Below are 24,898 nucleotides of genomic sequence, written 5' to 3' on the forward strand. Positions count from 1 at the left end.
CTTTCCTGGCTTAATGTTTTTCTCCTTTGGCTATGCTAAGTTTATTCACTGGTAGTATTATGATGTAGTGTCTGAGAAAGCAGCATGCTTTAGCTTTGGAGTTGCAGGTTGATTTCATACAGTTGCGGGTCAGTTGGCTGTGATTTCTTCAGAAGATCGACATGAAGTTCAAAATTCACATTTAAATTTTCAGAGGTGTGTCCAAAATGTAATTTTGCTCTCGTGAGTGCTCCTTCCTCCACTGTGTAGACACAGACGAGAATGCAGAGAAACGATGGCAGAATGTGTCACTTACCATCTTGTGGCACTTCGTGGCAACCCAGATCTTACGTCATGGACTAAACCAAAAGATGAAGATGTGCTGGTTTGGTTCTGTGATGGCGGAAGTGGGAACTGCACAGTGAACAGTGGTTCATCATCTGGCACTTTGTGAATGAGAGAAGACTGCTGACCTCTGTGAAGCCATGGAGCTCTGTCACTGGATTTCTGAATGGAGAGAAGAGCAGAGCAACAAGCACCTGTTGCTGAAGCTTGAAAGGAAAGGAAAGATCTGCTAGTTACTAGAGCTGCAATGGAACGCTCTCAGGTGGCAAGCGAGAGGGAAGAGGGGTGTTTGCTGGCTACCAGAAGTATTTTAACACTTTTCCCTTCTGGTCAGTTGGCAGGCACCTGACAGAATCATGGATCATCTTACATGCTGATTAGCAGTGGATTGGATAGCGTTCTTCACTCTTGATTTTTGTTTTTCTCATGGTTGTGGGACTAACAACTCTCACTTTGCATCCTATGTGTACACCCAAGTATTTACGAAGCCTGCTTGTGCACAGGAATAGTGTTGAAGTGAATGTCTTTGTAAATCCGGACCTCTAGGGCCATGATACAACAGCAGCTGCTATGAACTGGGCCCTCTACTGGCTTGGACAAAATCCTGAAGCCCAGAAGAAGGTTCACGGAGAACTGGATGAGGTATTTGGTACGTTTTCCGTTCCTCCTTTATCAAGGTTAAAGAAGTGGAGGTAGGAAAGTGTCTTGTGGCCCTTCTGGAGCTTTAAATAGCTAAGAGGTGGTTGGGCCAGGTGCTGGAAGATCTGTAGGAGATAGTACTGAGAAGGTTTCCCAAGGAAGGGCAGGGGTTTTCTGGTTTTCCCTGTGAGGCAGTTTGTAGAAAAGTCACTTAGTTGCTGTTGTTTTGACCCTTCTTCTCCCTTTCCCTTTTCTCCTCAGGAGATGAGATACGAAAAGGCACAAATATTCTTGTGGTTAGTTATGCCCTGCACAGAGACCCCAAGATCTTCCCTGACCCGGAGTAGTTTAGGCCTGAGCAATTTTTTTGTTGAAATTTGTAAGGGAAGGCACCTATATGCTTTCCAGATACTTAATGTTGTTGATAGTTTGCCTGTATCCATCCCTTTGTAGCTGATATGTCTGGTCTCATGAGAGGGTGGTGTGGAGGACATTTCATCCCCATTTGCCCAGTCAGTCTTGCAGTGGTTTCACAGCAGGCTTTTCAGCTGGGTGTAGGTGGCAAGGTGTTGGGTGCTGCTGGGGTGGCCTCTGTTAGGAAAAATACAGAGAAGACAACATGGCCAGTTCCTGCCAGCTCCGTAATAGACCTGCTGCAGGACACAGCCGAGCCCGTCGGCACTTCTGTGAAAATGTATTTAATGGCAAGGAAAAGAAAAAGACAGATAGAGGAGGAGAGGGGAGGAAAGAGGGAGTGAAATAGCAGTGCAGACACCAAGGTCAGTGAAGAAGTGGGAGGAGGTACTCCAGGTACCAGAGCAAAAATTCCCCAGCAGCCCGTGGAGAAACCACGCTGGAGCAGGTTTGTCCTCCAGGGCTGCAGCAGGAGAAAAGGGTGAAGACGAGTGAGCGTCAGAGAGGAACTTTTGTGTCTTAGTTTCTCACTTCTTAACTCTCTGTTTTTGATTGACCATAAATTAAATTAAATTTACCCGAGTTGAGTCTGTTTCGCCCATGGCAGCAACTAGTAAGCAATATCCCAGTCTTTGTTGTGACCCAGGAGCTTTGTCATCCGGTTTTCTCTCCCTGTCCTGGTGAGGAAGGGGAGGGAAGGAGCGAATGGGTGGGCTGAGTGGTTGCTGGCCAAGGCTAACCCCCCCCAGCTTCCCACAGGCTGTTCAGCTGTCGCTGTGTGTATGCGTGCACATCAAATGTGAACAGTGAATTTCCCAGAGCGGATCTTCTGTGTTGCAAGAGTGCGGGTGGGCAGATTTGCAGTCTTGTGTGTTTCTGTGGCCCACCAGCACAAGTTCTTCCAGATCTTAAAATGACGTTTTTATTCATGCTTCATGACCTCTGGCTTGCTTTATGTAACGTGTAGCATACTGCTAAATGCTTTCTTTTAACTTGCTAGACTTTAGCAAGGAGAAGGCCCTGTAGGATCCAGCCAAACCGCAGAACAGCAGGCACAATCTCCACCCATGACCTTGGAGTGGGTTGTGGCCATTTAACTTGGGAGTATGCTTTTTTCTTTGGCACACAGATGAATAAACATAGGTGCGATGCTTTGATAGCTCTTTGGTACTGATGATAACGTTGCTGGTACATCATCAGAATTCCTTTACGACAGAAGGCTGTGTTCTGGGCGATGGCTGGTGGCCCACGCTGCAGCCTGCTTCGTTGTAAGGCCTGTTACTATGGCATGCATCTTCCTGGCATGGAAGACTTTGATTTCTTAGAGAGGAGGGAAACTTTTGTATTCTGTTGGGGATAATTCACTCACGTAAAACTTCAGGTTACAAAGGAGTCCCAAATGATGGCTACGGAACAGAGCAGTTGTTGCTGTGCAGTGAGCACCAGGTTGCAGAGACCATAGCAAGGTGTGCTTGATGGAGGTGAGCATCACAGCAATCAGTCTGTCTCCGAACAACAGAGCTGTGGTCTCTGTCTCTCAAATGCAGTTAACCTCCGTTACCTATGTGAGGAAAGATAATCCACAGAAGGATTTGAAGCTCGAGTCTTCCTCAAGCTTTGGGCTTTGAAGCTTAGGTTTTTGGGCTACGGTGGTGTGACGTTCTCTGAGGATGGGGGAGATCTCCGAGCTGTTCAGCATTGGCGGTGTCTTTTCAGATCGAGACATACTGTGGTAGATTTTCTTTGTGCGGGTCATGGCTGTTGTGGACTACAAATGGACTTTTTTTGGTGCGAGTATCTTTCTACATGAAATTTAATCATGTAATTGTGTATGTTGAGAAAGAAGGATGCTCTTGCTAAGGAACACCCTCCCTGATAGCAAATTGTGGCGATTGCTAAGATAGCAACTGGTTAGTCTTGCTTATAATGGATGCTGTGTGTTTTGCAAGGGATGGCAAAAATGTCAGAGATGTCTTGGCTGGGGCAAAGGACTAATGGAAAGAGCCCACCACAGCTTTTCAGAATGCGTTGTGTACTGTTCTTCTGTCCTTCTGTTGAATCAGAACCGTTTTAGCCTTGCTTTGCTTTGGGTTTATGTTTTTCTTGCCAGTAACGATGATTTCATTGATTTCCTTACGGAAGAATCCGGACCCACGTTCTAGGGAGCAGCAGAAGCCTGTGTCACCGCCGTGCCTGTGGGCTGACACAGCTGCCTGACGGGACGCGAGCCTGCTGGCAGCACGGCGGGTAGGCTGCTGCTTGGGTGAGAGGCCGAGTAGTAGCGGATTTGCACTGTTACACCCGTTCACAGCAGCACAGCTTCACCAACCAGTGGAGTGCCCTCCGAAACCCAGCACTGCGCGAAGACCTCTCTGGGTGAGAAAGGAATGCAGACTGCAATCTGGTAGAGAACTCCTCTCTGACAGAACATCCTCCAAGGACTGTGATGACTGCAAGTCTGTTATGGGTTTGCGTGGCAAGGTTTTGGTAGCGGCGGAGCTATAGGGGTGGCTTCTGTGAGAAGCTTACCCCATGTCTGATAAAGTCAGTGCCACCCGGCTCTAAGACGGACCTGCTGCTGGCCAAGGCCAAGCCAATCGGCGATGGTGGTAGCGCCTCTGGGATAATGTATTGAAGAAAGGGAAGAAAAAACTTGGTGGTGAAACAGCAGTGAGGAGAGAGGAGTGAGACGATGTGAGAGAAACAACTCTGCAGACATTGAGGTCAGTGAAGAAGGAGGGGGAGGAGATACCCAAGATGTCAGAGCAGAGAGCCTTCCCTTGCAGCTCGTGATGAAGACCATGGTTGAGGGAGGTTGTGCCCCTGCAGTCCATGGAGGTCCACAGTGGAGCAGATCTCCACCTGTAGCCTGTGGAAGGGACCCCACGCTGGAGCAAGGGGATGCCTCAAGGAAGCTGTGACCCCCTGGGGAGCCCTGTGCTGGAGCAGGCTCCTGCCAGGACCTGTGGACATGTGGAGAGAGGAGTCCATGCCAGAGCAGGTTTTCTGGCAGGGCTTATGACCCCATGGGGAACCCGCGCTGGAGCAGCCTTTTCCTGAAGGACTGCACCCTGTGGGAAGGACCCACCCTGGGAAGTTCATGAAGAGCTGCAGCCCATGGGAAGGACTCACGTTGGAGAAGTTTGTGGAGAACTGTCTCCCGTGAGAGGGACCTTCATGCTGGAGCAGGGGCAGAGTGTGAGGAGTCTTCACCCTGAGGAGGAAGGAGCGGCAGAGACAACATGTGATGAACTGACCACAGCCCCCATTCCCCGTCCCCCTGCACCGCTCGGGGGGAGGAGGGAGAGAATTTGGGAGTGAAGTTGAGCCTGGGAAGAAGGGAGGGGTGGGGGGAAGGTGTTTTAATATCTGGATTTATTTCTCACTGTCCCACTTTGATGTGATTGGTGATGAATTAAACTCCCTTTTCTCCCCAAGCTCAGTCTGTTTTGCCCGTGACAGTAACTGGTGAGTGATCTCTCCCTGTCCTTGTCTCGACCCTGGAGCCTTTCACCATACCTCCTCTCCCCTGCCCAGCTTAGGAGGGGCAGTGCCAGAGTGGCTTTGATGGGCACCTGGCATTTATCCAGGCCAAACCAAAACAAAGTCTTAGTGACATAATTAGGCCTCAGAGATGCCAGAGCTCTCACTTCTTTCTTGGGTGTGTCTTTCACGTCTTGTTCCAGTGTAGCTGCTGCCCTTTAGTAGCAGCAGCATCACCTCTGCCCGCTGCTGGCAGGATTTTGAAATGCTTGTTCCGCTGTGTTCCCTACTGCGTTCCCCATGGCTTTTCACCTTGTCCGTGCTGTTTCACTGTATTTCACAGTTTTTCCTGCAGAAGGAATTATCAGCAGGCAGAAAAGCAGATTTTGACTCCGAATCACAATTTGCTGCTTGGTCTAATTATCAAGTCTGCGAAGGCCACGAACTGCAAGGTTTTTATAAAGAAGAGGAGTATGATTGCCCAGCTCATCTCCGTGTTACAAAGAGAGAAGATGAGCTGCTTAATCCTGCATGCTCGCTTCCTTCCTGGGACGTCACCTGGACAGCAGAGGGGACTGGTGGCCGTGTAGCTTGCCTTGTGCATTCACAAGGCAGGGTATGTATCTGCTGCTTTGTCACAAACCGTTGCAAACAACAGCAAGAGTAGCAAAGTTCATTTCTAGCTGTTTGCCACGCAGAAAAACGCGATGGTCAGCATTTATGAGAAAGGGTTTGCTGGGAGATTGGGGGTACAAAGTGCCAAAATTTACTGCCCTCTGCTGCCAAGGGTCATCAGCCCTGCCTTAGCTTCTGATGTTCTGAGCTTCCTCCATTTGCGTTTCTTACCTTGGTTGCTTTGTTTATGCCGTTTGTTGGCTTACTAAAAATGCTGGTGCAGTCAATTCTGGTACAAAACAGAGAGGAGAAATGTGACCACGGCTAGAAGAAGCTTCTGTGGTATATTCAGAGGGTGAATTTTTGCCAATTGGGTGTGAGCCGTGCTGTCTCTTAACCAACCTTCTGGTGGACCACCAGGCTTCTGAGTACTGGAGGTTTGAGGAGCGGGTGGTTGCCGCCCAGCAGCGGTGAGAAGAAGCCCTGGCTCCTCCTGAGGTGGGAAAGGCAGCAGGGTTTCTGGTGGATGTGGTACCACTTCGACCCAAGCACTTTGCAAGTTGTGACACAGGTGCTGGTGCTGCCAGTGGCGTTACTGGCACCTGTCAGCCCGTGACTGAGTGAGAACAACAGTTCCCAACAGTGAGAACAGCAAAGGGCATCTGAGCAGAGAAGCATCTGAGCTTCACTGTGCTGCTCTCGATCATGGGTCTGTGTGGGCTCTGGTTTGTGTAGCCCCTCAGAGCTACCAACCCAGTATAAGAAAGTTGCTCCCCGTCTGAAGGACTTGCAGCCCTGCACGCGTCGTGTTGGAGAGTGCTGGAGCAGCTCTGTATGGCCAGCTGGTGTTCCCTGGGCGCCTGGAAATGGATGGAGAAATGTGGTGTTGTGAAAAGCCATCCTCCCCCAATCACAAAAATGGTGGTTTTTTTTTCTCTCGACAGCGTTTTGTGTGTTTTCCTTCCGAGCTCTCGCGCGAGCCTGTGCAGAACTTTCTCGCTCCTTGGCCGTGTCAGAGGAGCCAAGCACGGGCGAGGAGATGGCACCGTGCCCTGTGGCTGCCCTGCCCTCCCGAAGCGCTCGCAGGCAGCCTCTCCGGGCGTGGGGTTTTTTTATAGCTTTGTTTATTTTCCCAGCAGGCAGCTCCACCTCCCGCTCCCGTGGCTGGGGTCCCCGCACACGCCGCTGCCTGCAGCACGCAGCGCCCGCTCCCCCGTAGGGATCAAGGCTCGGAGCAGGAGGTGATGGAGGTCGTGCGGGCAGCCTCAGGGGGACCCCAGCTGCTGCACTTGGGGGCTGGGGTCATCACTCTGCTGTTGACGGTGGTGGCCGTGTGCTCCCTGCCCTCCCTGATGGGTTACTGCAGGCGATGGTGGGTGATGAAGCTGATCCCGGGCATCAGCCCCTGCTACCCTGTGCTGGGAAATGCTCTGCTCTTGGAGCGGGAGGGAGAAGGTAAGAGCAGCTTGCGCCATAGCCCGGCGCTGGGCTTTATGGAGGAGCCAGCGCTGGTGAGGTGCTTGCCTGGCCAAGCTGGGGGTGGCATGCTGTGCCATTTTGGCTTCAGGTCTCCGGGGCAGCGGGCAACCTGTGCAGGGGAGCTGTGTGAGCGGGGCTGGTGGAGGGGAAAGGAGAGGAACGGCCTAAATGCAGGGTTATTGTCAGTCAGAGATTAGCTGGAGGGTCAGCCTGGCAGTGGCTTCCAGATGCTGATGCTGGACGGGCACCCGTTTCCAGCTGTTGGTGAGATGGAGCAGGAGCGCCGTGGAATGTGCGTTTGCGAGAGGGAGGCGAGCTGGGCGCGCTGGCGGGAAGCGCTGCTGCAGAACATGGAGCGCGGTCCCCACCGCCGTCAGCTGCGGTCCGAACAGCGCTCCCAGCTTGGGAAGGAAAGATACCATCTCTCAACAGTCATCTTCCCCCAGTGAGCGTGTGCAGGGGACTTCAGCGCGCTGAGCTGATGGATTGCTTTTGGAAGTAGCTGCGCCTTAGATGTGTGCATTAGCTACGAAAGAACTTGCTGAGTGTTTGCAGTACATCCCTCAAAAGCAGGCTTGCCTGTGCTCACGTTGAGCAATGGTACCTTCTTTTTGCTGGGTGCTGGAGAGAGCACAAATGTGCGACGTGTTCCCTTGCTGTTTGGTACTCGGTTTCACACAGGAGCACCTTGCCTGAGGAGTCCGCGGTCTGAGGGACCAGCAGGCTCTGCTGGGGGTGCGTGTGGTGCCTGTGCACGCTCTGTGCACGCTCTGTGCACGCTCTGTGCACGCATGTTCCTGGCTGGGCTGCCGGCAGGGAGAGCGGCCAGCTGGCTCATGGGAGTGGAGTGAAGCCGTGGGCGGCTGCAGCCTGGGTGTGCGCGCTGCCCAGTGCTGACAGGCACTGGGACTTTGTTTTCTTCTTCTGCTTTTTAAATCTTAAAAAAAAAAAAACCACCCAGAAACAAGCAAACAAAAAAAACCTCCCAAAACCCCACATTACAGAATCACAGAATCACAGAATGGTAGGGGTTGGAAGGAACCTCTGTGGGTCATCTAGTCCAACCCTCCCGCCGAAGCAGGGTCACCTACAGCAGGCTGCACAGGACCTTGTCCAGGCAGGGTTTGAATATCTCCAGAGAAGGAGACTCCACAACCTCCCTGGGCAGCCTGTTCCAGGGCTCCGTCACCCTCAGAGTGAAGAAGTTCTTCCTCATGTTCAGCTGGAACTTCCTGTGCCTCAGTTTGTGCCCATTGCCCCTTGTCCTGTCACTGGGCACCACTGAAAAGAGCTTGGCCCCATCCTCCTGACACCCACCCTTCAGATATTTATAAGCATTTATTAGGTCCCCTCTCAGCCTTCTCTTCTTCAGGCTGAACAAGCCCAGCTCCCTCAGCCTCTCCTCGTATGGGAGATGTTCCAGCCCCCTCATCATCCTTGTAGCCCTCTGCTGGACTCACATTGCTTCTCTCTCTCCAGAAAGCAATATGATGGAGACTTTTGTGTCTTGTGGAATCTCATAATCTTCTTTGTTAGCAGGAGTCACGTAGCCTCCATGCTTTAGTTATGTCGGTGACCATCCGCCTTTGTTCTTGTTTGTTGATGTAAGAATGAGTGAAGTTTGTGGTTTATAATATTTTTCATTAAAAATGAGACCATTCAAAAAAAAGAAGATAGCTTTTAGGAAAAAGGATGAGGTTTTATAGCAGAAAGAAAAATGTCTTTTCATCGGATTGTTATTTTATATATTTATTGATATCAGTAGACAAATGCTGGAAGATTGTGGTATTTTAATCGTGATGTTACAAAAAAAGTAGTAAAAAATATAAGAACAATGTGACACTCTTAAACCTTTTGGATGCATTGTCATTAGAAATTGATCTAAGATTAAGGAATTCAGTATTTGGGTGTCTGTTAGGAAACTAGTGTTTTTTCCACTTGTCTTTCCCTTTGGTTTGGGAACCTTTGAATTTTCAACTCTGCAGAGGCCTCGGAGGGAGTCATTTATTGTTTAATCTGGTTTCTGAAAGGGCAAAGGCATGTTTAATCCTTGAACATCCTGATAGCGGCCACCTCCTTCAGAACTGCAGGATGAACCCGATTGCCCTCTGTGAGGAGGTAACTGGATCTGTGAGCAAGGGAATAACAGCAGACGGTGTTTAATTTGATTCAGTGGGGTCTTTGATGCCATCTGCTGTGCTTTCTGTATAACTGACCTGGGGAGAACTGGACTGGATAAGTGGAGAATAACGTGGATGGAGAACTGGCTGGGTTGCTGAGCTTGCTGGTACCAAGTGCGTCTGGCAGGAGGATGATAGTGGTATCGCTCAAGTGATCTTTGCCATAAATGATCTTATGAGTCATTGTGCCCTTTGAGATGGGGACATCTGAATTGCCAGATCCACAGTGGCCCCGTAAGTGGTCACCTACCCTTCAGTAAGGTTTCTAAAAGGACAAGAGCGGAGTTTAATCCTGGAGTAGCCAGCTGTCAAAAGCCCCTGCTGGAGCTGCAAACTGTCACTACTGGTTAGGGCTGCGAGAGAGTGAGACCATGTTAGCGTGTTGGTGTAAGAAGTAATTTGTTTGCAGACAAACAACAACAGTCTAAGGGCTCCGAAGAATTTCTTAGGAGTGCAGCTGTCAGAAACTGGGCGTATGTCAAGCGATACTGGTTCCTGCATGGTGCTCTGCCGTTAATGTGCACGACGTCGCTTGTGGGTGCACCACAGATGCAGTACCTGTCAGTGTGGGCTCAGGTGGGAAAAGGCTCAGTGCTGTACTTGGAAAGTAAAGAAGCATCTTGATACAGTATTTTGGCTAGGGTCAGATGAGCCCAAACCTAAGCATAGCCTGGGTAAAGTTTGATTTGGCTCTGATTGTCATGAAGAGCATCGCAATGCAGAAGGCCCGTGCTGCAGTGCTTTGGGACTGCTGAAATCACGCTGCCTCATCTACAGCGAGGAGGGGTCTCTCTAGAATAGAGTGCCTTCAAGAGCGTAGCCGTAAAGCAATGCTCCTGCGGTAGAGCTAATACATAGGTCCAAAAAAATGCTGCTTGGTCGTAGTAGCAAGATAAAACTGCAATAAAAACGTGATAACAGGGCATACGATGAAAAACAGTTCATTACAGAAGTCTTGCTTATTCAGCAAAAAAACCTTTTTTAAAAATTCTAATCTGCTGATTTCATTCCAGGTTTTTTTAAACAGCTACAAACTCACGTTGAAGAGTTCAGGAGCTGGCCGTTGTTCAAACTTTGGATAGGACCGTTGCCTCTCCTGATTTTGTATCACCCTGACAGCGTGGAGGTGAGTGTGCTTGTCTCCTGCCTGTTCTACTGCCATGCAAAGCAGTGCTCAACCTGTTTAGTTTCTATCCTTTCAAGGTAATTTTTGCAGAAAAAGGCATGGACTGATTTTACTTGAGACTGTCCTCTGACTCCGTGCTAAAGAAAGGTTGAAAGTGGAACAATAGAAAAAGCTTAGTCTTGGAAAAAAAAGAAATACTGAAGATGGCCGGCAAATGAAAGCATCAACTCAGTGTGTTTGATACAGAATCACAGAATGGTGGGGGTTGGAAGGGACCTCTGGGGATCATCTAGTCCAACCGCCTGCTGAAGCAGGGTCACCTACAGCAGGCTGCACAGGACCTTGTCCAGGCGGGTCAAAGAAGCATCTCCTTCAGCTTTGTTTTCACATGTGTGAAAGCTTCTGCTCCGAAGATCAGAGCAGTTGAGCAGATAGCAGGGGAGATGGGACCACTGAAACAGGGGCAGAACGTTGTGAAACGCAGGTTGCAATGCTGGGGTCTGTCGGACTGGCTTCTGCACTGGAACTTGATGGGTTTGCCTCGATGCCATGAAATGGGGTTGTTAGTTTTGCTACTGACAATAGTTGTCCCTGAACTGGGAAGAGAGAGTTGTTTCTTTGTTCGAGTGTTTATTGCGGAGATGGTATTTGTGAGTTTGGTTAAGGCTGGAACCTGCTGGGTTTTCTCTCAGCTCTGCCTGTGACTTTGTAACACAGATTTTTCTTTTTTCAGGAAGATTAAAGGGGAGTGGGAGTGGTATTTTTTGGGTATTTTGTTGTTTCTCAGGATTGGGATATTTACTAAAAGACTTGAGGATGTGAACTCAGTGTTCCCCCTGCGCACCAGCTTGTACTGAAATATTGTGCACTTTACTGGGGCTCGGAGCACTTTTGTGGAGGAGCTGAGGTGGTGTGGAGTAATCTCAGCTGAAGAAATCTCTCTCCATCTAATAAGTGATGCTTTTCCCCCTCCTTTCATTTTTGTGACAGGCTATTCTGAGCAGTTCGAAACATATAGAAAAATCATACCTGTACAAATTCCTGCAGCCGTGGCTGGGCACTGGACTTCTGACGAGGTAGAGTGAAATGCAGGTGCATCGCTGTCTTTTTGAAATATTCGGGGGATACGATAGCAAGAGGGCTTCATGGCAGGAATGCCTTTTGTATCTCTGCACAGAGATGTGGATAATAGCTGTAGAAGTCTTATTCCTTAAGACAGTCTTGGTTACTCTCTAGCAGCTAAAGTCCAATAAAAATCTTTTGAATCATAGAATGGCTTTGGCATTATCCATTTCTTGGCAAATTTGGCCGTTGTTAATTTTTTGTCAGGAGGCTGGAAATGAATGTTAGTTTTGGGCAGTCGTATCCTGTGGCAAGTGGCGTGATTTAGCCTGCAGTGCTGCAAGCTGGATGTTTCGAATGTGGTGCTGTGTGTCGAGTGGCTGGACTGTGGCAGAGCCGTGACTGTGTGCATTGCTTGTCTCAGCTGGTGATGCTGCAAACCAGTTGGGTGGGCCTGAGGCTGGTGATGCTTTGGGGTAGGACGGAAGAGTATCTGCGCCCTGTCCTTCATTTCCCTCAGGAGTTAGAGGCTCATAAGAGGTGAGCCTGGCTAAGAGAACAAGTCGGGAGTGGAGAGAGGGAGGAATCATAGAATCATAGGCTGGAAAAGACCTCTAAGATGATCAAGTCCAACTGTCACCCCAACACCACCATGCCTACTAAACCGTGTCCTGAAGTGCCACATCTACACTTTTTTGAACACCTCCAGGGATGGTGACTCCACCACTTCCCTGGGCAGCCTCTTCCAATGTCTGACCACTCTTTCAGTAAAGACTTTTTTCCTAATATCCAGCCTAAATCTCCCCTGACGCAACTTGAGGCCATTGCCTCTCGTCCTATCACTAGTTACTTGGGAGAAGAGACCAACACCTGCCTCACTACAGCCTCCTTTCAGGTAGCTGTAGAGAGCAGTGATGTAAGGGTTTGGTGTCCTCCGGTCTTAGAACGGCCAAGAAAGATTTGGTCTGGATGATGCAGATGTTCAAGAGTCAGAGTAAGGTGGGCATAGAGCGGCTCTGGTGCTTTTGTGCCCCTTCTGTGTTTTCATGAGCAGGTCAAGGTCCTTCTGTTAGCAGTGAAGGTTTGTTGCCTGTTTGGAGCCCTCAGAGGTTAACTCCTTCTGCTTCAGGATGGCACCATAGTGTCATAAAAGCCAACTATCATCATGTGATGTGGGAGGCACAAGTTTATGTGAGAGACTGAGGAATGCCTTTTATCCAGAGTTTCATTCATGGCCCTTAAGAAGGCAGTAATCGGTAGCAAAGTGCGGAGAGTTGAGGACCATGTGTGTCAGGCATGGTGTATCCTCACTGTTAGTCTTCTTCCTTACTGGTTGTTTGTCTCCAGTAAACTTCTAGAGGCATTTTGACTTCCTTGTTCTTGCAAAAACGTAATGGAGGAGAATGTTCCAGTCTCTGCTGCTTAAGGACAGTAGTGGTAGACAGCAAGCAAATAAGCTGACCTGAGGAGTGCCCCAATAGCAGGTTATCAGGAAAAGTGGTGTGATGGCTTACGCTGTAAGCAGAGCTGCCAGCTGTGTCCCTGTTGGGCACGTGATTCAGAAAAGGCAAACAAACCCCCCCCCCCGGAAGCTGGTGTCACCCGCCTTTGGCTCCGTGCTCTTTCACTGTCATGTGGGGGGTGGTTGCCTGTCTCCGAGGAAGAGTTTTGTAGCCAGACCTCGAGGCAGTTGTTTTCATAATGTGCATGGACCCTAGTTCTCTGGAATCCTCGTTTCCTAGTCAGCGGGTGAAGGCGAGCATGGGTGGTGATTCACAGAGACAATGTGACAAGTTGAGGCCATGATGCTGACCAGCTGGTTTGTCCTATGTATGGCTTCTGCTTGACCCCTCTGAGCCAGTGCACTGAGCAACCACGAGGCTGTATTGCCAGAAGGCTTGTCAGCATCTCCTTTTGTTGAGAACAGCTATAGAAATGGTGGCTTGTGCTTTGGAGAGGGCTGGAGCAAGAAATATTTCCATTTTGCTGCTTCTGGGGAGTGCTATGGACAGCTTGAAGAGTCATCTACAGCTTGTCCACCTGTGAAGGGGTTCCAGGCTGTAGTTTTTACTGTGTACTTCTGTGATAGTGAGGGTTTTATCTTTGACTTGGAGGTTTTAACCCTTCCTTCTCCCTGTTAATTTTGCAGCACTGGAGAGAAGTGGCGGTCGCGGAGGAAGATGATAACTCCCACGTTCCACTTCACAATCTTAACTGACTTTCTAGATGTTATGAATGAACAAGGAGGTATTTTGCTGGAGAAACTTGAGAAGCATGTTGACAAGGAACCATTTGATGTCTTTCTGGACATCACTCTGTGTGCCCTTGATATCATCTGTGGTAAGTCCTCTGCGGTTATTGTAGTGGGGCTGTGAATGTCGCAGAGGCTCGTGAGTACAGCTGTGCCGTGTTGTGTGAGGAGCTGGTTGAAGAGAAATGTCCCTTCATACTGTGTGAAAGCATTTCCGTCCTCCCAAGGCCATCGTTTCTCCTAGAGTGTCTTGCATGTGTCTGAGCAGGTGAGTTTGTGGGATGGACAGGGCAGAGGTAGCAGTCTGAAGTGAGGTTGTGGTGAGGAGCAGGGTTCTTGGGCGTGGAAATGTAAAGCAAGCCCATCACCTGGAAAGGGATGTGTGCATTCGCCTGTTGAAGGGATGGTGTGGTGGCAGTCAGAACCTGGGAGCGGTGGTAACCTACTGGGTACAGGGACTCTGCATTTCACTTTGCACTCGTGAACCGTTGGTGACTTCCTCCACCTAGAAACGGCGATGGGCAAGAATGTATGTGCTCAGGAGAATAAGGACTCAGATTATGTTCGTGCTGTCTACAGGTGAGTGGACGTTTTGTTTGGCTACCTTGTAGTTGGGCTGGAGTTGATGCTGCTGGTGTCAGGAGTTCATCTGCTGTGAGTCAGGAGGCAGGGCCAGGGGGGTCACAGGTGGATGTAGAAAGCCAAGAAGGCGGGAAAAACTCCTGCAGATTTTGAATTGTTTTCTGGTATGAGTATATGCAATGGGTGGCTGAGACTTTGAAGAGCTGTTGGCTGCCATTCAGTTAATCCATTGGTACAGGAGGTTAAAGAAAAAAAATGGAGCTGCAGCAGTTCATGTCAGCATGACTGGCGGAACTGGGAGGGTGCTGGTTTGGATGGCATGCTAAAGCTGGGGCACTGCTGCTCTGCGGTTGGTGGCAATATTTACACCATTCAAATTGTATGTGACTGCCCAGTGGATCACCAAGAGTGTGATCTGTATTTCTGCCTTGCTGGTCTGTCAGCCCAGATGAGATACAGCTGCATGCGGTATCTCACCCCTAGCCTTTGATGGGGCTTGTTGAGACAGGAGTGCTACAAACAAGGGGTGGAATTAGAGGGTTCGATTGTCATCGGTTCCTTGGCCTTCCCTAAATTGTACCGCAAGTAGGACTGAATTTGGCCTAAATGTAAGAATTACTCCTCAAAGCTTCTTTCTGCAGCCAACGGTATGTGCAAGAGCTGAAGAGCAATGACAATCAGCCCTTCCAAATGTACTGCAGTTGCACTCCAGCATGCTTGAAGTCTCATATTCTTTATTTTAAATACTTTTCATGTGCTGTCTGGCATATATGGTATATAGACAGTCATGTAGGAACCTACTGCTTTCAGGTGGCTGTTTGAGGTCACGGGGCAGATATTTTGGGACCTTGGCATGAGTAATCTTTTCAGGCTGTATGTGCCTTTTCAGCACGATCAGTGCTTTACTGATGTGGAGTGGGACTGGACTGGGTGACTTAAGATGTGTTTCAAGAGGATTCCCGCTAAATGAGAATATGCTCTCCTTCTCAGAGATCAATGCTCAAAGATACAAATCGTGGTGATGCTGCAATAGGTGACAGAAACTTTTACATGATTTAAAATCAGAAAACAAATATGAACAGCCTTCCCTTCAGATGGATGGGTTTAAACCCGCACAATATGCCAAGTTCCACTTCACTGGGGGAGGTAGCACTTTTTTCTTTGGTTCTTGAAAATGTGGTGTAAATTTGTTGTTTGTCAAGAAGTGTTCCATGATGTAGTTGTTATGCCCCTAGGATGAGTGATCTAATCCAACAGCGACAGAAGAGCCCTTGGCTTTGGCCTGATCTTGTACATATGCTGTTCAAGGAAGGAAGAGAGCATGAGAGGAACCTCAAGATCCTTCACAATTTTACAGATACAGTATAAGTTATTTTAATTTCTGTATTTATTTATTAATTTATTTATGGTACATTTTAGTTGTTGAAGTCTTGCACTCAGCAGAGAGCTTCCAAATGGGGGTGAGGTTCAGCCCCCTTGATATGCATCTGTTAAGAGGAGAACTTTCTAACTATCTCTCTGTAGGGATGCTGGGGCATCCTCTGAAAAGAAGACAGCAGCTGCCTTCCCTGTCAGGAGCTTTGTCATATTTAAGCAAAGGAGTGTGCTGCTCCAAGGGAGTTACAAGACTTGTGGGTCCTTTACAACCAGAACAAGCAACAGGGATTCATTGAACTCTTGTTCTGCCCAGATGCTCCACATCTGGACAGTGAGCCACTGCAGGCGGTTCAGGTTGTAGCAGTAAGCACAGGGCTCTGCTTGGTCATGCAGCTGGGTCCAGCCCTCAGAAATTGAAGCCTGTATTTGTTTTCTGCTATTTGGAGCAGAACTGCTGAGATGAACAAACACATGCAGGTCCCCGCATCAGTTGTGAGACACTCGACGCAGAAACCATTTTAGACTGTGCAAGTGACAGCCCTTTCTCTCACCAAATAGTTCCCATGCTATTCTTGCAATGGTTGCCCTCCCAAATCTACTGTTAGGATCTTACCAGAGAGGCTGCTTTCCCTGAAATAGATGTATGTACCCCACGATGTCATTGTGTCAATGCCCACGACAAAGGACATAATCTCTACACTTTCACTACATGTAATGAGCTACATTGACTCTGTGCTGTTCTTAAGTAGTTCATGTTTTTCTTGCTGTTATTGGGAATTGTAGCAGTGAGACGCAAGAGAAACTTTTAAAGGGACCTAAGGTAACACTTGCTCTCTTCCCATGCTGGGCTGGTGCACTCAATAGAAGAAAACAAATCTTAGAAGATGACAAAGGAACAGTAAATAATAATATCACCTAGTTCAGGTGCTGACAGAAAGCACTGAGAAAAAAAGGTGTTTCAGAATCTATGTGTCTTTATATTTGTATGTTCAGTGAGGGGAAACAATATGTGCCTATATAACTGTATTTTTTCCTATTCAGTGCTTCCTCTGAACAGAATTGCATACTCCACAGCCTTTATTTTTAGTTATTTTGTTGTTGTGGAGAGCAATACCAGTTTATTGAAGGGTTCTGTTTTCCTGTTATGGCAACGGTCATGACAACAAGAAGTCGCTTGTCTGTCACTGGGGCTGTGCTTTGACCCTAAAAAAGGGAAGTTCAACCGTTGCTGTCATACTGCAGAAAATTTGGGAAGCTTTAGTAAAGTGGTTCCAGCCGTGCTGTGTGTAGTCCCGATGCAGGGTTGTGGGGTGCCGTGGCTTCTCTTCAGTCTCCTGGGTTCCCCGGAGGTTGGAGAGGTGATCCTTTGCTTAGTGATTGGATAGGGTAGAGAATATCTACTCAGTGATCAGTCTGTTCTAATTGTGGTGATGTTTTTTGGTTTGCTGTTACTATTCTTGGCACTCATGATTGGCTTGTTGCAGATATTCTGGATGTGTTTACGCTTCTTGATGATCAACAAGTTGTTTGTGTAGTTTGGCTAGCTGTTTTCTTGATCACACAAAGGCTATTCACAGTTCATTCTATTGCTTGCGACAAGAGGGGCTGGTCATATTTCACCCACTAACACCAAAGGACAGTTAAAGTTCATGAGATAATGCTGACAGCTATGCTAAGCAGCTAATGTAGATTGCTACAGATGGGCTGCTTTCATAAGCTGGGACAAACCTGTGTGATGTAGACTGTGTGCATGTGCTGCATGCATCATATCTAATGTAATGGTTCTAATCTCAGGTCATTGCAGAGAAAGCTGCAGAACTTGAAAACACCAAGCAAACGGAGCATGGAACTGACGGCAACGGTGAAGAAAGTGGCTCCAAAAAGAGAAAAGCTTTCCTGGACATGCTGCTGAGTGCAACAGATGAGGCAGGGAACAAATTGAGCTACAGGGACATTCGTGAGGAAGTGGATACTTTCATGTTTGAGGTACCCAAGGAACCCGTTGGTTTGTTGTTTTTTTTGTTTTTGTTTTTATTTTTTTTCCAGAACCTGAGATTCACTGTTTGCAGGTAGTGACTCTTCCTCTGCTTAGTTCAGGAAATTGCTGTTAATATGAAGTTATTTTAGCCCTGGAAGTCTAAGAGGAAATCTCTGTAGGATAGAAACTACTGCAGGATAGAAACCTTTGATCCAGAATTGTGTGCCCTGGCAAAATGCTGGGCAGTAGATGTGTGGCAGGTCCTGCCTATGCGAGCAGGCTCTACTTGTGAAAACAGGTGAGTAAGAAGAGCTTAATGGCTGATGTGGGCCATGGTCTCTCGACTCCTGTTGCAAACCTCATTAATGCTCAAAATAGCTCTAAATGGTTTAGGTATTTTGCCTTGCGTTTTGTGAGCTCTCCTCACAGTTAGTCCTTTGTCACGTTGGCTGTAACCTCCTGGTTCTGTTGTCAACTGTGCATTGGTGTACTGTCTTCTCATGTCTGGTTCCCTGTCTAGTGAAGAATCTAAACAAGACTTTCAAAAGTTTTCCACACACTTCCATTAGGTGGACCTGAATTCGATCTCAGAAGAGCTTAATTCAGGCAGATTACTGTCTTTGTAACCTAGAGAAACTCTCTTCCCATCTTACCATTCCTCTACTACTCTGTAGCTGCGTTTTGAAGAGGTGCAGCATCCTGAACTTCGCAAGTGCACCATTTTAGTACCAAAATCCTTTGTTAGTCAACTTTTCCTTTCTCTGTTCCTCTCTCTCTCTCTCTTTTTTTTTTTCTTTTTTTAGGGTGGGGGGGTTCCCCTTCACTTTGTTTCCTTGCCTTTCAAAGTTTGTATACAGAGCTGAGAACTGTGGTAACTAATCCTGTTTTCATAGCAAACCAGGAAGTATTCCCTCCTATGGCAAATATACTGTGTCTCTTTAGACCCTTTTTTTGGATAGTTTTGTAAAGGTTACAGATTGTGTGGTAGTTATTGGCCCCCAGATGTTACATTATTGAGTGAACAGTAACCAAAAAGATGAATATACCTCTGTTTCATTGTGTAGATACTTGATAGTTCGTGCAGCTTCAGGGAGGCAGAGGAGAGGGATGTTTGCTTGGGTTATTTCAACACTTTTTCCCTTTTGGTCAGTTTTCAGATACCTGACAGAATCATGGGTCATCTTATATCTTGATAATCAGCGTGTTGGATAGATTTCTTCACTCTTGATTTTCATTTTTCTTGTGGTCATGGGACTAATAAGCCTCACTTTCCATCCTACCTGCACATCTAAGTATTTATGAAGCCTGCTTGTGCACAGGGATAGTGTTGAAGTGAATGTCTTTGTAAATCTGGACCTCTAGGGCCATGATACAACAGCAGCTGCTATGAACTGGGCCCTCTACTTGCTTGGACATAATCCTAAAGCCCAGAAGAAGGTTCACAGAGAACTGGACGAGGTGTTTGGTACGTTTGCGTTCCCACCTTCATTGGGGTTGTGGCGGTGGTTGCATTTGTGAGTGGGCATGTGGTACATTATAAGCCTAGATGTAGAAGGGGAGGTAGGAACATGCCTTGTGGCTCTTCTGGAGCTTTCAGTGGCTCGAGGTGATTGGGATGGGTGCTAGAAGGTCTGTAGAAGAGCACAGCCAACCTTACTTCTCTGGGGCAAGGCATGCATGTTCAATGTATGTGTAACGCTTTCTCCTGTGTCGTCTTGGTGCGTGAGGAGAGTTTCTGAAAGGAGCTGGGATGAGTTTGTTTAACTGAAAATGGGGAGTTTTGGTCTTGCTCATCCCGCTATTCGTTTTTGGACAGGCGACACTGAGCGTCCTGTTACAATGGACGATTTGAAGAACCTTCAGTACCTGGAGTGTGTTGTGAAAGAAGCACTTCGGCTCTTCCCTTCAGTTCCGCTGTTTGCCCGTACCTTGAGAGAGGATTGCTGTATTAGTAAGTAGTGTCCTGTGTTTGCCAGTTCCTATCCTGCTAGCATCTCCTCAGTGGAGGGGTTTCCCAAGTCAAGGGCAGAGTTGTTTTATTTTCTTACTGTGCTGTGGTGTATAGAAAGTCACTTATTCGCTGTTGTTTTGACCCTTCTTCTCCCTTTTTCATTCCTCTTCAGAAGGATACAAGGTACCAAAAGGCACCAATGTTGTTGTCATAACTTACGCCCTGCACAGAGACCCCGAGATGTTCCCTGACCCGGAGGAGTTCAGGCCTGAGCGATTCTTACCTGAAAATTCGAAGGGAAGGCACCCATATGCTTACGTGCCCTTCTCGGCTGGTCCCAGGAACTGCATTGGTAGGTGGCTGGAGAGGAAGCCCCACTAATGGGACAGTGCTGCTTTTGGTGTGATGACCGTCTCAGAAATTTAAGTCTTGATGTGCCTGCTAGTCGTGTCCTGTCTTCCCCACCCCCGAATTCTGGGCGCTGTCTCCCCTGCAAGCCTGGTGCTTGAACTGCCACCTTTTGTTTCTTCGTAAAGAGTGCCTTCCTTCCCAGGGGCCAATGTCTATCACGCTGGTGTTTGCTCCTCGCTGCCTGCGCAGCCTTGCAGCGTGTTAATGGGCTCCTGTGTTAGGACAGGATTGCTTCCAGATTTCTGACCCTCAGTGTCAGCAAGACAGAGTGAGAGAAGGCAAATGTCCTGCACTTGTCTTTCTGTGGAAACATCTCATCTGTCTGTCTCACGATCTCGGCTGGGTGTCCCGAACATGCAGTCTGCAGCTGATGTGTTCTTTCCCTCTTTGTGGCACCGTTGTTGATCTGGTGTTTTCACTGTCATCCCAGAACTTGTTAGCCTTGCAGGTGCCACTGAGACGAATCTGTGCTCAAAGGAGAGGCTTTGTGGTTTATGTGGTAGGACGCATGAAAAGGCTGTTCCCTGCGCTGATCTCAAGGGCAGATGGGGACCGTTCCACACCAGTTACAGGGACAGGAAAGACAACTTCTTCTGGGGTTTTGGTTTGGTTCGTTTTCTTTTTTTGGGGGGTGGGGTTGGTTTTTTATTTGTTTGGTTTTGATTTGCCTCATTGGGATAGGTGCCCTTCCCATAAGAACAGCAGACTAGGTCTTCCCACGTTCCAAAGAGGAAACTAACTTAATACTGCGTGTCTAGCTAGTTCCTGGGTGTGCAGGAACATGTGCAGGAGAGCTGGTTTGTTAATATCACTGCAGAAAGACATCACTGTGTACATGTGTACAGACATCCCTCTGTGCAGATTATACAGAGGGGAGCACAGAAAAAGTTTTGAGCACTGGGTTTTTCGTCCTGTTGCCATTTTCAGTTTAGTTTGAGTGAACTGCCTGGATTGTGACACTTGATTTGGTTTCCTTCGTGTTTCTCTGTTATCCCCTTTCCTCTTCCACCTTTCTCTGAGATATAAATTGAACTTTGCCCTCTGTGCTGCCAAATCGTCAGGGTGTGTGATGCTTAGTGCTCGTTGACGGAAGGTCTGTCTGTCCTTCTGTTGCAGTTGTATCTCCTTTGCTCCTCTCTGCATGTGTAGAACAGTGGGATTTGTCTCTCCATTGCGGTCCCTGTGCTGCATCTTCTCCTGCTCTGGTCTGTCATCCATCCCTCCCTGCCTAGTTCATCCAAGAGACATGACAAGGCTGTGTTTTGTATTAGTTACATGTAAAGTGTTCACAAAATCACAGAGTGTTCGGGGTTGGAAGGGACCTCTGTGGGTCATCTGGTCCATCTTCTCCAGAGAAGGAGACTCCACAACCTCCCTGGGCAGCCTGTTCCAGGGCTCCATCACCCTCAGAGTGAAGAAGTCCTTTCTCATGTTCAGCTGGAACTTCCTGTGCTTCAGTTTGTGTCTGTTGCCCCTTGGTGTTGACTGTTTGCTGTTTGAGTTCTGTGTGCTATGGGAAGGAGGATGTGCTGTGGATTGTCCTGGGAAGGCCAGAGTTGTCATGCAAGGAGAAGTGCTAGTTTCAGTAGTATCCTGTCCTTGCTGTCATGTGTTCCTAGAGGTATCGCTCTGAGCATGGAAATGCAGCAACTGTTGATGCAACCTGACAATAACTTTTTTTTTTTTCTGCCCTGTAACTCATAGGTCAGCGCTTTGCACAAATAGAGGAGAAAACTCTTCTAGCCCTCATCCTGCGGCGCTTTTGGGTGGAGTCATGTCAAAAGCCCGAAGAGCTTGGTATGACTGGAGAACTTATTCTTCGTCCGAATAATGGTATCTGGATTAAGCTGAAGAGGAGGCCAAACAGTGGATCAGAATGAAAGGAAATTCAACATTTTATTTTTCCAAAAACTTCCAAGCTGTTTAGACTGAGATACATTTTTAAATCAGATATTTTGATGGCAGTCCAGCGATTTGTTGAAACTAAAGTCGTTGCTGATTATTTCTTTAAAGGAGGTGTTGTAATAGCCCTAAATTACTCTGCTTTTCTAGTACATGTGAACTCCTCATTCCTCTTTGAAGTGCCAGTCTTTAAACATCAAATCTTAGTGCTTTATCCACTTGGATGAAACTATTGTAACAGTGCAAAAAACCTTAAATTACGGTAGTAACAACAGTAATGCCTGTGATGGAGTGGTCTGGTTGTATTCCATAGCGTTTGCAAGGTAGCTTATAGTCTCAAATCTTTGTATAGTTTTCAGCTTTCTTTGCTTCTGAAAGGTACAAGTGATCAATTCTTCCACTTGGCCCATTTTTTCTGTTTTGGTGATGACTGTGTCTATGAAGAGAAAGTAAAAATTTCTGATAATTTCACTCCTCCTTTGTGAGCAGTTGTTTTTACGTAGGGAGTGCTCTGCATTATTTTTTAGCAAGGTGGGCCATAAACATTGATCTGTATAACTATACCATGTACTAGATTGTGTGCAAATCACACACAGGATTTCATAAGGACAGAAACACTGTATTACAGATTTTGAGAATGAACTTCTACTTTGCCTCAACATGGAATGAAATTACATCTGTAAAACTTTCGTGCCTGGGTGCAGTTAAATTACTGATGGATAATTATTTTGTATCATCAGTTCCTCTGGGGTGATCAATTGACCAGATTTTACTGTGTTACTCAAAGCTGAAACAATGTGCCAGTCTGCTCTTGCCTGCTAGGGTCCTGAAAGCAACATAGAGAATTTCTTGCCGATTGATGTTAAAGAGGAATTAAAGTGACGAAATGAAGCGTCTGTGAAAGTTTCTGACTGTGTGTACCTTCAGGACAGGTCAAAGCCTGCAACAAGCCACACAGCTGGAGAACAGACTCCACGACATTTGTAAGCAGTGAAGAAAAGGCTGGTGCTAGACCTAGCTGAGGTCCTCTACCTGGTTTGCTCATTACTTCTGCCCCGTGCTTCGACACTTCTTTTGGCTGGTGGGTGTTACCCCAGCGCGACCCCCGGCACTGTACACAGGAGGGTGCACACCGATACCCACACCTCCATCTCTATCTGCTGGTGCGTCATCACCACTATGCTTGGTGGTGGGGGTTTTAGGTGTGCTGGCGCCTTTGGGTTGTACTGGAGCTGTGGGCGACCTGCAGAGAGGAACTGGGTGAGCAGCTGGAGGTCAGAGCCGATGTGGCTAATACGGACTGGCCTACCGCTAACAAGTAATGTGATATGGAGCATCCTGGTTTCGGCTGGGGTGGAGTTCAGTATCTCAACCCTTCGAGCCCTGTGCTGGGCGACTGATACTGGCAGATCTGACCAGAGCATATTAAGGGGTGCTACTGCACACACCCTGCCTCTCGTAACTATCGAGCCTAAGAAAGGAGTAATCTGTCCTTGTTGGTTTTGTTGGTCTTTATGGATTCTTTTCTTTTGTCTGTTTCCTTGTGCCCTTTTAACAACACTTTGTGGTTTAACACCTGGGATACTGCTGTGCTTTGTAGAATATCAGAACAGAAACAAAAATAATTCCGAAGCTTTCCAAGTAAATTAGAGGTTTCCTTGAACCTGCCAAATGCTTTATATTCTGATAAATCTAGGTTTTACAGTTTCCTGGGGATCTTCTAAAAAGAAAGGATTTAGCTGCGTAGTTTGCATAAATGAAATCACAGACCTTGACACATAGTTTATTGTAATTGCTACCTTTCTTTTGCCACTAAGAAAAAAGAAGTCATGTAACAACGATAATATGGTTACATTCTTCAGCCTTCATTTGCAAATACAGGTTTCATTGCTAGATAATAACAAGAATTTAAGTTTACAGGGCTGATTTTAAAGATTGTTGTCTTTATAGTGACATAACTTTTGAGTCTACCCTCTTACGTTAATACACGGAAAACAAATGACACACATTGTCCAGAGAGGCTCGAAGTTAAGGAATTAGAGCTGTGGGGTACTTGCTAATGTGAGCTTTGGGGGTACACAAGATTTGCATGCAGAACGTGGTTTCTCAGGACATTCGGTATGTAGTGAAACCTGGAGAAGGTACCTCATGGGTTTTGTTAAACTCTGTCCTTTAACTGAGAACTATCAAAACTAGTATTAATTCCTTTTCTTCTGTGGGATCTACTTTGTGGAAACAGCTTTTAAAATTGACCAAACTATAACAATGCTCTCCTTAAGGAGATATTTTTTCTGACATCTATTTACAACGACCGATATTTTTGCTTGCACTTTGTTTTTGTACCACACTCTTCCCATATAATGGGATCTCAAGTAACCCGTAATTCCTTCATGCTCTCTGATGAGAACAAGAAAAATAATTGAGACAAAAACTGGATAAAACTGTGATGAGAAACTCATTATTGAAAGTGTATGGGCTCAAATGCTGGCACAGGGTTACCAGAGTGGATAATCCCTATGTAATGGTGCGCACAGAATCTTTGCCAAGATGAGCACTGATGTAATGCCGCCGTCTTTGTGTTCAGAGCTGTTCTGAGAAGTCGGTGACCTCCTTGTCTTTTGTTGTGAAAACTGGTTCTGAAGCAGTCTGAGGCTGCTAAGGAAATAAATATTCAGGAAGTCAATACCGAAAGAACAGGAACTTTCTTCCTGCAGGGTAGATTTTAGATACCATTCGTTGTGTAGAGTGTGTGCTTTTGGTAACCAGAGTCCTGTGGTATGTAGTTGCTGGTTGTGGTCAGCAACAACTATTTGTGTTTGGGGTTTTTTGGGTTTTTTTCTTTGTTTTTTCAACCCTGTAGGACTTAGGAATGCAGTGCAGCCTTGGCAGGTTCCCTGATAAAGTAATGGGACAATAAAATACTGTGTAATAGAAGCTGCATGTGCATAGTAGCTGTGATTTGTCCTGGTGGCAAGGTATCTGCTGATGGTATGAAGGCAGTGGCTGAACGCCAAGCCCAAATATGACTCCTGCATAGTGGTTCATGTGGGGTAATCTCAGTGATGCTAATCATGGGGAGGTGCTGGCTCAGTTTCTGAGATCCGACTGCCTTGCTGCAAGAAGT

At 47.3% G+C, this 24,898-nt stretch overlaps 1 protein-coding gene across 1 annotated transcript; it reads left to right on the forward strand.

Moving 5' to 3' along the window:
* Positions 1-6,626: 6,626 nt before the first annotated feature.
* On the forward strand, positions 6,627-22,665 carry CYP4V2 (cytochrome P450 family 4 subfamily V member 2). Its single transcript, XM_009940190.2, has 11 exons — positions 6,627-6,930; positions 10,148-10,260; positions 11,251-11,336; positions 13,472-13,662; positions 14,083-14,152; positions 15,391-15,517; positions 17,327-17,518; positions 18,873-18,975; positions 19,327-19,461; positions 19,634-19,813; positions 21,577-22,665. The coding sequence occupies exons 1-11, from the start codon at positions 6,720-6,722 to the stop codon at positions 21,750-21,752; spliced, it is 1,584 nt and encodes a 527-aa protein (XP_009938492.2). The 5' UTR covers positions 6,627-6,719; the 3' UTR covers positions 21,753-22,665.
* The last annotated feature ends 2,233 nt before the right edge of the window (positions 22,666-24,898 follow it).

The sequence above is a fragment of the Opisthocomus hoazin genome, chromosome 5 (assembly GCF_030867145.1).
Source record: "Opisthocomus hoazin isolate bOpiHoa1 chromosome 5, bOpiHoa1.hap1, whole genome shotgun sequence".
NCBI lineage: Eukaryota > Metazoa > Chordata > Aves > Opisthocomiformes > Opisthocomidae > Opisthocomus > Opisthocomus hoazin.